Source organism: Dromiciops gliroides, chromosome 4 (assembly GCF_019393635.1).
Source record: "Dromiciops gliroides isolate mDroGli1 chromosome 4, mDroGli1.pri, whole genome shotgun sequence".
NCBI lineage: Eukaryota > Metazoa > Chordata > Mammalia > Microbiotheria > Microbiotheriidae > Dromiciops > Dromiciops gliroides.
Genome location: NC_057864.1, coordinates 88,608,040 through 88,625,999, shown reverse-complemented (window position 1 = coordinate 88,625,999; position 17,960 = coordinate 88,608,040). Strand labels below are relative to the sequence as shown.

Sequence of the window (17,960 nt, the reverse complement as noted above, 5' to 3'; positions counted from 1 at the left end):
TCCTCACTTAAAAAAAAAAAAAGGCGTTATGCACACTTAAGAAGTATATAAACTGTTTCCATTCAGTGATTCCTATGGATCTGTCATCTTTAATTTTTTTCCCAAAGTTCTTTTCAGGTGCTTAACTTATTTCTTGTTTATCTTTTTGTTAGATTTGTCTAGGTCCAAACAAGATACTTTGAGATTCCTTCACTATTTTAGTTTTACTGTCTATTTTCTCCTGCATTCAATTAATTCTTCCTTTTAAGTTTTTAGGTACTATAAGGTGTTTTTAACCAGGCTTTAGTTTCCCTTTTTCTCTTTCTTTATCATGTCCATATTTATTGTGTCTTTATCTGAAATAATAGTTGCCACCCTTGCGTTTTTGAGTTCGCACCAGAAACAATCATTTCAGCTTTAGCTCACCATTTGATGTCTTTGTGAGTTTTTGTTTCAAGTATTTTTCCTGTAAACAACATATTTTTCATTTCTGCTTTCTAATCCATTCTGCTATCATCTTACATATGAGTGAGTTTTTTCAGTCACATTTAGTTATAATTTTTAGTTGTTTATTTCTCTTCATTCTGTCCCCTGTACTTTTACCCTAGAGAGAGGAGTATCAGATTTCAGTTCCTTCCACTCCTTATATATTTCTGTACTTGTTTGTTTTATGTATCCCTTTTATGTAAGATAGTGAGTTCCCTTCCTTACTTCTTCCCTTTCTTCCACAACATAGCCTTCTATCTCTTCCATTTCTGTTTTCTCTTAAGACAGAACGAGGGGCAGCTAGGTGGTGCAGTGAATAACCACCTGCCCTGAAGTCAGGAGGACCTGAGTTCAAATCCGGCCTCAGATACTTAACACTTAACTAGCTGTGTGACCCTAGGCAAGTCACTTAACCCCAATCGTCTCACCAAAAAAACAAAAACAAAACTCCCCTCAGGCCTTCAGTGTCAATCTCATTTAACTCCCTTTATAACTCGAACAGAATTCTGAAAAGACAAATGTTTCTTCTTTCTCTGTTAGCATGTTAAAAATTAATGTCCTGGGGACAGTTAGGTGGCGCAGTGGATAAAGCACTGGCCCTGGATTCAGGAGTACCCGAGTTCAAATCCGGCCTCAAACACTTGACATTTACTAGCTGTGTGACCCTGGGCAAGTCACTTTTGCAGGGCAATGGGGCCCTGCAAAAAACCAATCAAACAAACAAAAAAATTAATGTCCTTATAGTTCCTTCCAATTTATTAAATATGAGTACAATTGTTTTTCTTTACTCCTATGTTTCCATTTCAAAATGTCTATCAGTTTTGCTGTGGTTCATGGGGTCCCAAAGAGTCAGATACGACAACAACAACAATTAGCTCCAACATACCTTTTCAGGTTTAAAGGAATAAGAAATACTTTTTAATTTAAAATCTCAAACATTTTCTAACTTTAAAATGTTTCTATATCTAAAATTTTTATTATAATATTAATGCTATTGTGTTGATTCTCAATTTCATGCAGCCTGATTTTTCCAGTATATGAATTATACCATCTTCTTGAATTTCTTGCTTCCTTTTAATCTGAACAACTGCTCATAGGCATCAAAGGATAAGTTGAGGAAATAAAAGATGAAGCTCATCAGTCAGGTTTTCCTACCTTATTCGTTACTTTGCTAAGAGATGAGAGTTTGAAAATAAAGTAAGATTTGAAATTATAGGTTGAAATTAGGTTTCTGTTCTGTATTTCTGTGTTAATCTCTTGGGCTCAGTTCTCATTCTGTCTCTGGTCCTGATTACCACAGACAATGGAGAGTTAAAACTACAAGTATTTAAGTTGAAGAAAATTTTTTTTTCTAACTTCCTACCCTTACAGTTGCCACCATTGCTTGAAAAGAGGTATTTTTAAGCAAATTTGCCAGATAGTTTTGATGTTGCCTTTTTTCACACCTTATTTTACTTGATGCTTTCCATTTTGTTTTAGGTGCCTGTAATCAAGAAGATTGGATTAATGCAGTAAGACCAGTTATAGAGAAAAGAATACAGAAGTAAGTGTTAAGCTTAATCTTGTGGGCACAAAAGTCCAATTTTAAAAATTAGTTTAGGAGCATATATTATTTAAAACAAAATTTAATTTTAGCAAACTTAATGTTATTCAAGAATACCATTCCTATTATTGTAGAAAAATCCTTTAATTTTAAGTAGTGATGTGTCTTGGTTCTAAGCAGTAAAAAAAGTACTTTTACATAAAATCAATGTATTGTGCTAATAAATAAAGTTGATTTTTTTGTAGTTTCATATAATGGACAAGAATTTATCTGCTAAGTTAAGCTGGCTGTGTATGTAAGACATTTTGGAAGAGAAAGTGAAGGCTTTTAAGATTTGAATTTCAAATTTATTAAAATTCACCTAAGCACTGGCCCTGGATTCAGAAGGACCTGAGTTCAAATCCGGCCTCAGATACTTGACACTTACTAGCTGTGTGACCCAGGGCAAGTCACTTAACCCCAATTGCCTCAAGAAAAAAAAATCACCTGTACAACTATTTAAATGTCTTTTGTTTGCTTTTCACTTTGGGTGTTTGTTATTCATCCTTGCTCTAAAGTGTTGCACTTTATTATTATTATTATTTTATTATTTTATTTATTTATTCATTCATTCATTCATTCATTCATTCATTCGCTTGCTTGCTTGCTTGCAGGGCAGTGAGGGTTAAGTGACCTGCCCAGGGTCACACAGCTAGTTAAATGTCAAGTGTCTGAGGCTGGATTTGAACTCTGGTCCTCCTGAATCCAAGGCTGGTGCTTTATCCACTGCACCACCTAGCTGCCCGTGTTGCACTTTTTTTAGGAATAGAATGAGAGTTAGGAATTTCATAAGAGAACATGATAAGTATACTTAGCATCATCATGAGCATTTTAATGAAAAAATGAAAGTATTGGTCTGAATGCCGCTACAAATACATTCTTGTGGGGGCAGCTAGGTGGCGCAGTGGATAAAGCACCTGCCCTGGATTCAGGAGGACCTGAGTTCAAATCCAGCCTCAGATACTTGACACTTACTAGCTGTGTGACCCTGGGCAAGTCACTTAACCCTCATTGCCCTGACAAAACAAAACAAAACAAAACAAACAAAAACCATTCTTGTTTATAGTTTAGTTTTTCCATAATCAGATGGTTCTTGTTTGTGAACATTCAAAATCCACGTGCATGGGTTATTCAGTTTTAGGGTATTTGGCTTGCTTTCAGTGGTAATTTTAAAATAGTGTACCATGATTTTTGCTCTGCTATAATAAAATGAGAAATAATTCTCAGAAATCTTTTTTAGATACAGTGAAGGTGAAATACGATTTAACCTGATGGCCATTGTGTCTGACAGAAAAATGATATATGAACAGAAAATAGCTGAGTTGCAAAGACAGCTTGCAGAGGTTGGTATTCAGAATTTATGTATATTCAATTTAACAAACATTTATTAAGTATGTACTATAAACAAAGCTGTATACCTTGATGCTTGGGATATGAATATAAAGTGAAAAATAGCCCCTCACTTCAACGACTTAAAGCATTTTATTAGAATATATTACTTTCCTTATTAGGTTATTTTCTCAGACAATGTTATTCATACTCCATACTTATCATAGACTTAAACAGAAATGTTGTTATGGTCAACATTATTAAGTTCTTCTGTAAAAAATTTTTAGCATATCGCTTTTAGATTCTCTGTTTCTGATTAAAAAGGAAAATTACTCATAAGAGTGAAAATATAATGCAGTAATTTGACTAAAATTAATGAATCTCCTGAAAAATAGAAATATCTTCATAAGCCAAGTATTTTATTTTATATAAACATTTTTGTATTTGAAAATGTTGTGACTTTTATGTCTATTAATATTATATTTTAGAATACTATTACTATTACCAACATTTTAAATGTTAATTTCAGAGTACTTATCATATAATTATCCTTTTAAAAATGTTAACAGTGTTAATGCTTAATCATTAGTGTTGGGCTTAATCATTAGTGTTGCTGTTCTTTTTTTTCCAAGGAGGAACCCATGGATACAGATCAGAGTAGTAATATGTTAAGTACCATTCAGTCAGAAGTTGCCAAACATCAGATGCTAATTGAAGAAGAAATTCAGAAATTAAAAAGATACAAGGTAGGCTTCTTTTAAAATTATTTCAAGAATTTAAATTGTTTTCTTTCTCCAGCTATCCCTGTCTTTCTCCCCTTTTCTCCCTCTCCTTCCTTCTCCCCCTTTTTCACAAAAATCCCACCTGATTCTTCATTTTTGGGTTTTTAAAGTCAGTGTCAGTGGATTGCAAACTCTGTCAGGTTCTGCCCAAACTGGATAGGCTTCAGGTACAGATCAAGATTGTGTATACTCTTCTTCTACAACCCCAAGCTAAGTATAGAAAGGCTTATTAACAGAAACTTGGCCAGCATACCAGATGGTTAATTTTTTGGTGATAGTCAGCTGTGAATTAAATAATAGTAGGAAGTGATTTTCCATCCTTCTTGCCTTGTACCTGAAGAGAAAATCCAAATAAAATAAATAACACTTTACTTATATGAAGGAATAAAATCAGAAGAGTTGCTACACCTTAGAGTCATCAAGTCCTATTACATATCAACAATAACTGAATAGTCAGTCACATTTGAATCCAGATAACTAGTCTTTGAAGACAGCATGAGGTAAACTGAACAGACTTTCTGATCCTAGTCTTAGAGAATGAGAAGAAAGAAAAGTAGCAGTAAAGCAGTCTCTTTAAAAAGACCAGGCAGCTAGGTGGTGCAGTGGATAAAGCACCTGCCCTGGATTCAGGAGGACCTGAGTTCAAATCTGGCCTCAGACACTTGACACTTACTAGCTGTGTGACCCTGGGCAAGTCACTTAACTCCCATTGCCCCACAAAAATAAAAACAAAAACAAAAAAGACCAAGAAAATTTTTGAGAAAGTGTTTATAGGTTTGTTGGAGATTACAAATAAATGTAAAGTGTTGTAACTATAAGAATCCTGTATGTGTATTGTGTGTACACAGTAAGAGATTTTTATTTAGTGTCTTGATCATTGCTGTGAACTGCAATGAATTGGTTTCTGGAAATGAAGTTATATATGACTTATATTTCAGCTTAATAATTTCACTTGACAAATATTTACAAATAAGCACCTTTTATATATACTGTGTTGTCTTGAATGTTGGGGTTGAAACAGATCACCCTACATGCTCTTAAGCAACTTACAGTTTAGTAGGGAAATAAACCAAATTACAATAATACAAGTTGTGACATTATAATTCCTAGTAAAGTCCTATTTCAGTAATTAATTCATCATGGCACAGAGGTGATCCTGCTTTTTCAAAGGCACCATGTAAATGGAGTGTAGGATCCTACTAATTTGGAAAGGCCATGAGGATGGACCCAGTGTTGAGTTGTATATCTTATCAGTTCAGAGGCTTATTGCTCTTAGAGCTATAAGGTAATGGACTTCTGAGTTACAGCAACTCTTGGCCATCTAGTGAGTTGTAGAGGAGTTGCAATCTGTGTGGCTCAAGGGTGTACCCAAACTGAATACTTCTTGAAGTACTGAAGTAAAGTGTTCCAAAGGATACCATGGAAGTGATGGGCACAGAAGGATAGTGACTAGGGGAAGAGAAAGGATTGAATTGAATAGGGATGAGTACAGGAAAGGAATTCTGTCTAGTGAAGCAAGGATTAGCAGAGCAGAAGGTATGAAAAGAAATTGAAGGAAGAAGCTAGTCTTGGCTGAAGGGAGGATGCCGAGTAGTTAGTTAATAGAAAAACTTGTAGAAATAATCAGTTTTCAGGGTCTAGTTAGAGAATGGTGACCTGAGAGCCTATACCTCAGATGATTTACCTCAACTTACTGTCTTCATCTGGATAATAGGTTTCTATGGGGAGGAGAATCTGAAATGCTTGTGAGACTCAATAGGCTGCAGTCCCAGGTGAATTTACTTCACCTTGGTATAATAGTAGAATGAAATAACTTATCTGCAGTTGTCACTGGATTTGTCTAAGATTGCTCTTGCAGGAGTCATATTGTGAACAGCATTGTCACCAAATACGTGTGAACCTAAATCTTCTCTTTGGAATTTATTATAATCCACATTTTGTTTCTATTTCTTTTTTGAAAGAGAAGTTGTTATAAAAGGATTTAAATTTAAGCTTTTGGTTGGCTGATGTGGTTAGTTTAATTCAAGATCTTTATTAAACTTTAGAAATAGGATAACGGTCCTTCTGCTGTTTAGGTACAGTGCAGTTAGATTTTAGTCTTTCTGCACTTGTTAATAGTGAATAAACATTTCCCAGAAAACAAAATGGAGTGCCATACATTTTTTTTCCTTTTATACATGAAAAAGTTAATCTGAAAGATACTTGTATCATCTTAATATTCCAATCCTGTTGGACACAGCCACCTGAATGTCGCTTTTAACACATCCAATATTCATCCTTGACTCTTCCTCAATGAGGGTTAAGTGACTTGCCCAGGGTCACACAGCTAGTAAGTGTTAAGTGTCCGAGGCCAGATTTGAACTCAGGTCCTCCTGAATCCAGGGCCAGTGCTTTATCCACCATGCCACCTAGCTGCCCCACCTCCATAACATCTTACAGCATTATCTCCTGCTATGCCACTACCATTATATAAGTAAAATGACATAGCACAGGACCAAGGGTTATTTTACTTTTTCCTTTGTTTTGTAGGTTGCCAAACCAAAGAATTTGTTACTAAGTGGTCAGCCAAGTGGTAATAAGCTAGGTTGGACCTCAGAAAGCAGAAATAGTCCATTGCTGGGACCATGCTCAAAATTTCTCTAGCATGATAGAACCTGCTAGAACTTGTATTCTCCTGACACAGCCTTGCTGAACCCAGGATTACTTCTGTAAGGCATGGAACCAGGACTTTGTTAAAGACTTAATAAGAATATTAAATTTATTTTTTTTAATCTAAACCAGAATGCTGTATATAGATTCATATAATTTGACATGGTTGATAATTCGTTTTAAAAAATGCAATGCCTATTATAGGTCTTGTATTCTATGTTGTACTTATTTCTTGGATGGCATTTATGAGGTTATTTTTTTAATTTAATATGGAGAAGACAGTATTCTTTTTGTATTTTTGGATCCACTTTCAGATTGAAAATATTAGAAGGAAGCATAATTATCTGCCTTTCATCATGGAGCTATTAAAGACTTTAGCAGAACACCAGCAGTTAATACCACTAGTAGAAAAGGTAAGTCATGACTATTTATGTTAAATTTTCTGAAAATGTGTATGGAATCTTAATTTTGGTGTATATGTAAGTTAATAGTCACTTAAATTTTATGGTTTTGCTTTTAGTTATTTTGACAAATGTGAAAATCAGTTAGTTGAGAGACAGAAAAAAATTTTTCATTACTTCTGAACTTGTTATATTTTCTGAGTTTCTAGTATTGAGCTCTAAGATTTAGTTTAAAAATTAGCTCCATATTTGTCTTGGCCCTTGATGAAAAATGATTTTTTAAAAAATCTTGTAAAGCACCACAAACAAATTAGAGCTAGAAATTGGACCAGGAGTTTTAAAGCTGGAAAAGACCATCTGTAATTCAGTTACCTTAGGTTACAGATGAGAACACTCAGGTGTGAAATAATGTAGTGACTTTCCCAAAGTCCCACAACTGGGCAGGACAAAAATCATGGTGTCTTTACCCTTGGTCCAAATCTCTTTGCTCAGGGGGAAGAAAAACCAGCTTGAATTAAAGAAGTCTAAATTATAAAATATTAATAAGAAATAGAGACAATATTTTAGCAATACTATTTTTATATAATAGCAATTCAAGCTAGAGTAATAATTTGCCTAAATGCTATTGCTAACAAGTATATCAGTATTTTGATCATTATTATCTGATGTATATATACATTGAGTGCTTTCATAGTCCTTGAAAGTAATTTTATGCTTTTAAATGTGGTTTCTTCAGCTTTGTTGCTATTAATGTGAAAGTTTATTAAACAAAGTTTCAGTCTGGCCCTGTCAACATTATCACAGATTCCCAATTCTAGCTTGAAAACTTAACATGAAATTCTAGCATTTGGCTATAAGAAAAATAAACTGTTCTCAAATCTATTCTGCTCTTAATGTCTTCTGTACATATGAATATCAAGAAATGTAATTGAAAAGGGAAGTTGGAGCCTTGAAGCTGTGATCTTTAAATTTGCTTTCAGTTAGCTATAATTGCCACATGTTGTTGTCTTTTTGCTTTAGAAATCAGAATACTTCCTTGTCTTGAACCTTGAATTAACATTACATAAAAGTTTTTGGTCATGAGGTGGCAGTCTATGAATAACTATAGTAGTATTAAAAGATGGATTCAGACTGAGATATAGCTAGCTAGCTAGATTGATTCAAACTGAGATATAGATAGATATAGATATACACACATACATACATGTATATATAAACTCTTATTGTTTTGGGGTTTATTGAGTTACTAACTTGTTCCTCCTATTATGCTTCTTTAAACATATATTTTTTATGGATTTAAAAATACCTGTTAACTCCTGTTATGGAAGATGGCATAGTCTAATGGAGGGAACATGAAATTTTCAATTGTTCCTTCTTAAAACTGTTGCCCAGAATTGAACACTGTTTTCTTAGTACTCCCCTGAAGAATGCAAACTCCTTGAAGTTAGGAATATTTTGAGTTATGTTGCCATTGTGCCTTGCATTTAGCAGGTACTTTACAAATGTTTGATTAGATCTTTGTAATTGTAACCATTAGAATTTAGTAAAAGGATAAACTGAGGCAGATTTCTGAGCAAGATAACATTTTTTTAGCAAAGGCATGTTACCTGTCAATAAATAGGTCAGTTGCATGCTTCCATTTTTGCTAAAGACCCCAAGCCAAAGGCAAGTTCCCCTTTTATAGGGTTTGGGGCATACAGAACAAAGAACCACACAGTAGATAACATCTTGGGATTGAGGGCAGCATGATTGGTTACAAAGCTGAGGTGCAGAAAACATGATTGCTTGGAAGTTGGGTAATGAGGGCTAGCAACAACCCTTCCTTCTTCTGTCATTAGTCTAAGAAATGTTCATTATTTGAGTTCAGGTGCAAGATAACAGGAACTTTGGACAGCAAACCAGACATGCTTGAAGATAGTTGTATTTGATGAAGAAAGTTATCAGGCCTAACTCCCTTTCTTTCACACACATTCCCCACAGTTAGGAAAGTTCCTTGAGGTAAGAAGAGCAAGATTTTTAAATTTAACCCATTATGGGCTAGTTGAAATCTGAATTAAGTTCAGAGACAAAGAGCCATGACTTAACCAGTTACAGGAAAAATCAATTACTTCAGGATCAATAAGGAAATGATACAGGATCAATCTTAATCCTCTCATAATACTTTAATACTAATCATGATTCTGACATACTCTGATAGGGAGTTCTTGGTGAACAACCTTGCACAATAGCTTTACATCTTTTACATTTTAAATCTATCCCAGAAATTAGATATACAGTCTATATAACAAGCAATATTGGTCATAAGAGTGTCATTACCCCTTTTAAAAAATGTTGAGCTAGAATATAACTGCTTTCTCCTTCCTGGATACTCTCTTTTACTTTGGCTTCCACATGATACCATTATCTCCTGGTTTCCCTACCTGTCCAGTTCTTCTCATTCTCCTTTGTGGAATCACCATTCATCTCCTGCCTACTAGGTGTGGGTATGTTCCTCAGTACTTTGTTTTTAGTCCTTTTTATTTTTGAAATTCTCTCCCTTGGTTACCTTGTCAGTTTTGATGGATTCAAATTTCATCTCTACAGATGTATATGTTTCTTTTCTGAGCTCACCTTCCTGCTAGATGTGTCAATGTAGATGAATAACATCTTCTAGACATCTCAACATGGGTATGCCATAAACTTCAAAGTCAACATGTCAAAAATGAAACTTATTTCCACCAACACTTTTCCAAACTTCCTTTCTTCTTTTGAGGGTACCACCATCTTCCTATTCACTTGGATTTATAGCCTTATAGTTATCCTTATGCTGCTTCCTCTCTTCAACTCCACATATTTGGACAGTTGCTAGGCTTCATAGTGTTAAAGGCTAAAATTCTAGCTAGTCTGTCTAAAACATCTAATGAGTGGTTGCCAATAAATTATACAAAGGGTTTTTTTGGGCTGGGCAATTGGGGTTAAGTGACTTGCCCAGGGTCACACAGCTAGTAAGTGTTAAGTGTCTGAGGCCGGATTTGAACTCAGATCCTCCTGAATCCAGGGCCGGTGCTCTATCCACTGCACCACCTAGCTGCCCCCAGTCACCAATAAATTATAAGTTTATCAAGAGTTAGACTTTTAAGCATTTATTAAGGAGAATAAGAATTAGGTAAAGAGAGAGAGAAAGGCCTACATTCATCTATCTATTAAAGGGAGAGCGCATTTCTAGCTCTGCTCTCTGCCAGAGTCCACAGGAAAGAGCCCCAGTCAGATCGCCAGGCTCCCCCTTCCTCCTCCCACCAGCAAATGACTCCCAAGAAAAGACACATGGTCTTGTCCTCAAAGACCTTCACCTCATGGGCGGAGCTCTTCTACAGTAAGTCTTCAGCAGGGGGTGTCATTCCAGTCGTTATAAGTTCTGTTACCACATCTTGAACATCTTCCTCCAATCTGCTTAACTGCTAATACCCAGATTCAGGTCCTTATTACCTTTGCCTGTACTATTGCAGTAATATTCTAGTGACTTTTCCCATTTCTAGGTTCTCCTCTCCTGTCTATCCACAAAAGCTGTCAAAATTATCTTCCTTATATTTGCCTGGGGCTGGCTGTCATTTCATTTAAAGAAAAACTTCAGTGGCATCTCATTGCCTTTAGGACAAAATATAAACACCTTCCCTTGATAATTAGATAAATCACAATCTGACTGTCACTTCACCTTTCCAAATATATTTCATAGCATTACCTTTCACATACTCTGTTCCAGCCAAACTGGCCTCTCATCTTTTCCCAGAATCTGGCATTCTGTCTCTAAACTTTGAGCCTTTGCTCAGACCTGAAGTGCTTGTCTTCATCCATTTTTCTCAGAATCCTTAGCTTCCTTAGTGTCTATTCATATACTACCTCCTTTATAAAGCATTTCCAGATCTCTCTATTTGTTTGCTTTACCTCTTCAAATTATCTTACATTTACTTACATTTACTTAACCTATGAACACGTTGTATTCTCCAGGAAATATAATTTCCTAAAGGGAAGGAACAATGTTTTTTCTTTGTATTAAGCAAACAGGTAGCTTAATATTGTTTATTGAATGAATGAACTTTCCAAGACAGTGCATTTAAGATGCTGTAGTGCAGTGATTTGGTATAAATTTCCAGAATGGATTTCTAGAATGAATTATTTTTTGTTGCTCTTTTTTGGCCTCTATTGTAGATTGAGTCACTGTCTTCAAGGGGATGTTCTGTAAAGACTCTTGAGTTCCTTTTCCAGCTGTGTGACTCAGAATCCATAGTTTACCATTTTCTAGAAATTACTTATTTTTATAATTGGATTACCTTAATCTCTTCCACATCATGGTATGTTGGATAAACAATATGGCACGACAGAAGACCTGGTTTCCAGTCCCTTCCTTAATGCTTAATAAGTCTCTGTATATGGACCAAGTCACTTAACTTCCCTGTGACTCAGTTTCCTCATCTCCAATAAGGATATAATTATAGCTGTAGTATCAACCTTAAGAATATTGTTGTGAGGCTCAAATTAGGTAATATAATTGAAGTACTTTTTAAACTTTGAAGCTCTATATTAATGTTAGTTAAATGCTATTATTATTATTACTTATCTGCCCTACTCACTCAGCCTTCCTAAGGTTTATCTCCATTAACTTGATATCTTCATTCTGAAATCATTTAGTGACAACAGTCTTTAAACTTGAAGATTTCATTGCATTGGTCTTCCAAATACTGTATTAAAATGTTAAATAATACTAGTCCTTAATGCCAATTCTTCAGTGATAATGCCATTTATGTTACTAGTCAGAAAGTTACCATTTATATTTATCCTTTGTTACCTGTCCCTAAACACATTCTATATCCATGGGAGAAAAAGAGTTTCCATATTCCCACAGGGACTTTTAAAAGTAGCATCTTTGTTGGCTCATCATCCATATATCCCTTCTCCAAAGTGTGTTTTCCATGAGGCTCTTAGACCCTCTTTTCTCTCAACCCTCTTTATCTTGGTACTTTTATCAATGCCCATGGTCATAATTATTTTCTTTATGGTAATGACTCATAGATCTATATATTCAGCCCCACTCTCTTCCCTGAGCTTGTCCTGTGACACCAATTGCCAATTGAAAATTTCAAACTAGATATGTTGGAGGCATTTCAAAGTCAACATGTCCAAAATAGAACTCATATTTTCTGCAAAATCTACTGCTCTTCCCTATTTCTTTTGAATGGAACCACCATTCTTCTGGTGTCCCTGATTAGTAACTTTCATAATCATTCTGGACTCTTAACTCTTCCTCACCCATACATCCAGGTAGTTGCCAAGTATTGCTATTTCTACCTCCACATTTCTCACTACTCACACAGCTACCATCTTCAGACCTTCCTCATCTCTTACCTAGGTTATTACAACTCATTGATCTTCCTGTGTGAAACCTGTTACATTGTAGTCTGTCCTGTTACCAAAGTAATTTTCCTCAAGTGCAGATCTGATTTTATCACTCCTCTACTTGGCCAACTCCAGTGGTTTCTGTTCCCTCTAGCATAAAACACAAACTTGAATGTTTAGCTTTGAAAGCCTTATGCCATCTGACCTCCTTCTTTCTGGCCTTACTGGACATTACTGCCCTACTGTACTCTGTGATACAAACTGACTTGGCTTTTCCCACATAAGGGACTACTTCCTTCTCCTTGCCTTTGAACTGACTATTCCTCCATACCTGGAATGCTCTCTTCTTTCAAGATGCAGCTCAATCGCAGTTTTCTACATTAAAGCTTTTATATTTCTCGGCTGCTAGTAATGTTTAAGTATTTACTATGTTTGGTTTTGTATTTTAATTATTTGTTTATGTCATCCATCCCCCTATTAAAGTATGATCTCAGAGGGAAGGGACCGCATAATTTATCTTTGAATCTCTCTCCTACTCCCTACTACTGTTGCATGAATACATGCAACAGTATTCTTCATGTAATAGATGTTTAATAAATATTCTATGAATTGAATTGTTAGATTGATTCTACTTGAGTGATGTTTTCTTTTTCCACATGTTTATTATTTAATTATAGAATTTTTATTTATGCAAATTGGACCATATTTTCTTTCCCATTTCTGTCCAGTACAATATTCTTTAGCATTGTAACCCCATGGCACCATAGCCATGACAAAATGTAGCAATATAGGATAGGAAAACAGGGCTATCTCACGATTAGTAATCTGATGCATGTTTCCAAATAGAAGTGATATTTAAACTGGCAACAATTTGGAGACTCTCTTTTGGAACTTCTTTTGTGTGTACATATCCTCATATTACATGTCTTTTACAATGGTAGCAGGAAAGAAGTTAAGCCATTCATATCTGTTTTAACATATAATTATTAAAATGGTTAATAAATTCCAGCATCTAAATAATTTCTTAATTGTGCAGAGATACTTTGTTTTGTTGGTAGTGTATACTATTTTGCACAGGTTGTTTAAAACTGATACTTTTGTTTTTCTTAAAAGGATTTTTTTTTTACTTCTGTGATTATATTCTGCTTTATATTCCCTTAATTTTATATTAATTAAGATCATTCAAGGAATGAATGTCCTCAGACTTCAATGTATCTTTGTTCATTTGATCTTATTAATGATGTTGCCAAACCATTGAAATCATCCTTAGGTTTTGTTTTGTTTTTTAATATGTAAGTATATTCAAGAATGAGTCAAGAAAGAAATAAAATAAGCTCCCCCCGCCAATTATACTTCATTCTATGAAATGAAATCTCTGTTCAGTATTAATGGATTAATAGTTGTGTACAAAGGCAGCTGGTGGGTGGCAAGGTTGATGGAGCGTTGGACCTGGAATCAGGGAGATCTGAGTTCACATGTTGCTCTCAGATACTTAGTGGTTTTGTGATCCTGAGCAAGTCACTCTATTTGCCTCAGTTTCCTCAACTGTAAAGTTGAGGAGAATAATAGTATCTAGCACCCAGAGGTCATTTGACCATGAGGATCAAATAAGATAATATTTATAAAGTACTTAGTATAGTGCCAGACAGACAATCGCCAGTTAATAATAGCTAGTTCCCTTTCCCTTTCTCCCACTTAGAAGATGCTCAATGGGTAAATAAACTAGAATTCTGTTTAAACTTAGACAGCATGATTTTATTTGACATGTGATACATCGTCCATATTGCTATGTTGTTTTTAAGTTGGGGGAGCTCTTTGTAGAGAAAGCTTCCTTTAATCATGTTGTTATTTTACAATTTTATAAATACCTCAGGTTTAGCTGCTTCTTTCTATCTCCTATTTTATACCTCAGCAACATTTTAAAAGTTGCATAATAGAAATTTATTTCTTAAAATTTTCTTTTTCAGAATCTATAGTGAAGTATATTGCCTTCCTGTATACTTTCTTTAATGACATTATTGAAGTAAATTCTAATTTATCCAGCGTTTGAACAGTTAGAAATATTTTTTTTGTTTTGGTTTATTTCTTTTTGTTGTTGTTGTTGAGGCAATTGGGGTTAAGTGACTTGCCCAGGGTCACACAACTAGTAAGTGTTAAGTGTCTGAGGCCAGATTTGAACTCAGGTACTCCTGACTCCAGGGCTTGTACTCTATCCACTGCGCCACCTAACTGCCCCAGAAATATTTTTAAAACATAGTTTTTTCTTTCTTCTGCTTTCATGGGGGTAAAAACACACATAACAAGCAAATGAGTATTGGTATTAATTTTTTAAATCTCTTTTTAGGGGTATTTCATGGAACTGTACAATAACAGTATTCATAATGATGATCCCAATGTGATTCCTAATAGCACAGAACACCTTATATTGTGTACAATATGATTTTAATATTACATGTGTCTAAAAACTCCTGTTGAGGAAAATATTAATTAGAACATCAAATCCATTTCCTCTTTTGCTTAGGTTACAATTTGATTGATATTGTGGAAAAACTGAACTTGGAGACCTGGGTTCAGGTTCTCTCTCATATTTATTGTATGGCCTTGGGGCAAGTCACTTAACTAAGCTTCAATTTCTTTATCCATAAAATGGGGTGATAATCCCTTTGGAATTTCCCCGTATTGCATCTTAATAGTATCAAAGTAGATCATATTTATACAATAAAGACTTTATAAATCTTGAAGCACTGTGTAAATGTCAGTTACCAATATTATAATTAAAGGAGTTAATGTATTTATGGAGCAACTATTCAGAATAACAAAGTTGAAAGATCAGTTTCAAATAGAAAGGAGCCAGAAACTAAATATAATCTTAAATGGTTTCTACTTATGAATGAAGGGAATGATCTTTATATAAATCATTTCACAGAAAGGCTTAGGAGCCTTAGGAGAAAGCTTTTCAACAAAGGTACACATTCAGTATATCCTAGAGAACAAATAAATAAATGAATGAATAAATGTGTGTTTGTTTCAAGTTACAAGGGAAAACCTTATATAATTGTTGCTTTTGAATTTGTGTCATAGTCTTCCTTTTAACTTCTAGGCAAAAGAAAAACAGAATGCGAAGAAAGCTCAGGAAACCAAATAAAAAGGATGCTTGGCGGAAGATGCTTCTGATCTTTACTTTCATGAAAAAACAATAAGTATACAGGACTTTTAACAACATCCTATCTGGTCCAGCGCACGTTTGACAATAGTAACAATCTGTCTCACCTTGAATGCATGGATTCATACAATCTTTTCCCCTTACCTGCATCATGTGCATGTAGTGCATATTAAGTAAAAGTGGTGATTAGAGTTGCTTGACCAAATTCCATTATTTGACATTTGTATCTGAATTCCTGATAGCTTCTCTGAAAATAGTACTACTGTAATGCACCTGAAATGCACAAGTGATATTCTTCTAAACTGTTCCTAATTTATCTTTTAGGCTTTTGTCCCACAATTAAAGACTAAGATTTATAATAAAACAGAAAAATGTCACATGTTAATGTAATAATATTTGGATTATTTTTGCTTTCTTAAATTTCATTAATGGAACAGTTTGGTACATCTCTTTCTCTTTGGTACTTATTATTTGGAGGTTTTAAATAGAATTTTATTTTTTATTTTCTATACTGAGTAGTTGATAATATTTTAATTACAAACCCATTTAATAAAGGCAAATGTGTAATACCTAAGTATTTCCATTTCTATCAGTGGAAAAAAATAATAAATAGCCCATTTTTATTTTGGGAAACTTTTCAAATGTTTTGTTTTGGATGGAATTATTTTTGTGGAACGTGTGAGTATCATGTGCTTCAAAGCATATTTTTTTCTTAATGATACACTGTCATATTTTATATTTTAAAAAAATTTTCACAGTTTGGCTACATTGTTTTTTAAACCGTTAAGCTGTGTCCTGAAATTTTTTTATTTGGTGATCTTATACTTCAGAGGAAATTCTTTTAAAAATGGGAATTTGGGTGGAGGCCAATAGTATCTTCATGATAGTTTAAAAAAAAAAGTGGAGAAGGAATGGTTCAGCAGATCCTCAGAGTGCCATTTAAAAACACCTTTGTAATACTGGGCTTCATCAAATTTTACTTCATATAATAAATATACTTGTCATGTTTGTAATTGAATCTCATAAATTCTATTTATATTAAAGGAAATTCCAATTCAGTGTGTGAATTAGGCCCATTACTGATGTGAATTGTCAAGGGAGGTGCCTGTTTTAGGAAATACCACAGTGGTTATATTAATAAAACAATTTAATGACAGTTTTTTCTTTGTGCATAATTTACTAATTTCATTCATTTAAGACAATAAAAGAGCAGCAAGGCTATCTTCACTCCAATCTGTCTTCCACAAGTCTGATCATATCCTTGCTCTTGCCCTAATAGTGAATAAACTCAAGTCCTGCCAGTTGCTTCAGAGATAAAATGCACATTTCTCTTTTAAAGCACCTCAAAGCTTGCACCCTACCTACCTTTCCAGCCTTATTATATGCATCACTTCCTGTCCTGCACTCTCTCAGACAAACTGATCTTCTTGCCATTCATCACAAATTGTACCTCATCTCTTTTCTCTGTGTCTGGAATACTCTCCCTTTTAACCTCCACCTCACAGGATCCTGAACTTCCTTCAAGACTTAGCTCAAACATGACCTTCTTCATGAACCATCTTGTGATTGCCACAGCTGCTTCTATCTATGCTCCCTAAACTCTTACCTTTATATTGTCTTTATTGTGTGTGTGTGTGTGTGTGTGTGTGTGTGTGTGTGTGTGTGTGTAGTTTTCCATGACAGAATGTAAGCTACTTAAGAGTGATTCTTTCATTACTTCCTTCCCCCAGCACCTAGCACAGTGTCTATCACATAGTAGTAGCTTAATAAATGCTAGTTAATAGATGGCTAAAAACCAGGAAATCAGGGACTGGAATCCAGGTCAACTAACTCTAAATGTATTGCTTTTTTCATTCTCCCACACTGCCCCCTAGTCAGTTGGTTAATGTACTATCTTTCTTGGACAGCAACATTCTTTTTAAAATATCCTAGATGCTGTAATAATTTTTATATTTCAGTTCAGTTCAGCAATCCTTTATTAAGCCTCTTCTGTAAGAAAGGCACCGTGCTGGGGTTTGGGAATACAATCCCTGCCTTCAAGAAATTTATATTCTATTGGGGGAAATTTTGAGGGAGAGAACCCTAAAAGTGGCAGAGGGTGAGGAATCATAAAAGACTTATGGAAGAAATATTAATTTTTCTAAAACATGAAAGAAGAGATTCTAAGTGGCAGAGAGGGAGTGCATTTCAGTTATGGGGGTAGATTAAGGGAAAATAGG

The 17,960-nt window shown here is 34.6% G+C and overlaps 1 protein-coding gene across 3 annotated transcripts in view; it reads left to right on the top strand.

The window, feature by feature from the left end:
* Window positions 1-16,897, top strand: part of UCHL5 (ubiquitin C-terminal hydrolase L5) — a 37,485-nt gene extending 20,588 nt beyond the window's left edge. For 2 of the 3 annotated variants that reach the window (XM_044001568.1, XM_044001570.1), the window contains 5 exons: window positions 1,945-2,008; window positions 3,288-3,390; window positions 4,009-4,122; window positions 7,122-7,220; window positions 15,679-16,897. In XM_044001568.1, coding sequence (XP_043857503.1) covers window positions 1,945-2,008; window positions 3,288-3,390; window positions 4,009-4,122; window positions 7,122-7,220; window positions 15,679-15,723 — 425 coding nt within the window. In that variant the 3' untranslated portion in view covers window positions 15,724-16,897. The remainder of the gene's footprint in view (window positions 1-1,944; window positions 2,009-3,287; window positions 3,391-4,008; window positions 4,123-7,121; window positions 7,221-15,678) is intronic. The other variant, XM_044001569.1, reaches the window with a different exon arrangement.
* The last annotated feature ends 1,063 nt before the right edge of the window (window positions 16,898-17,960 follow it).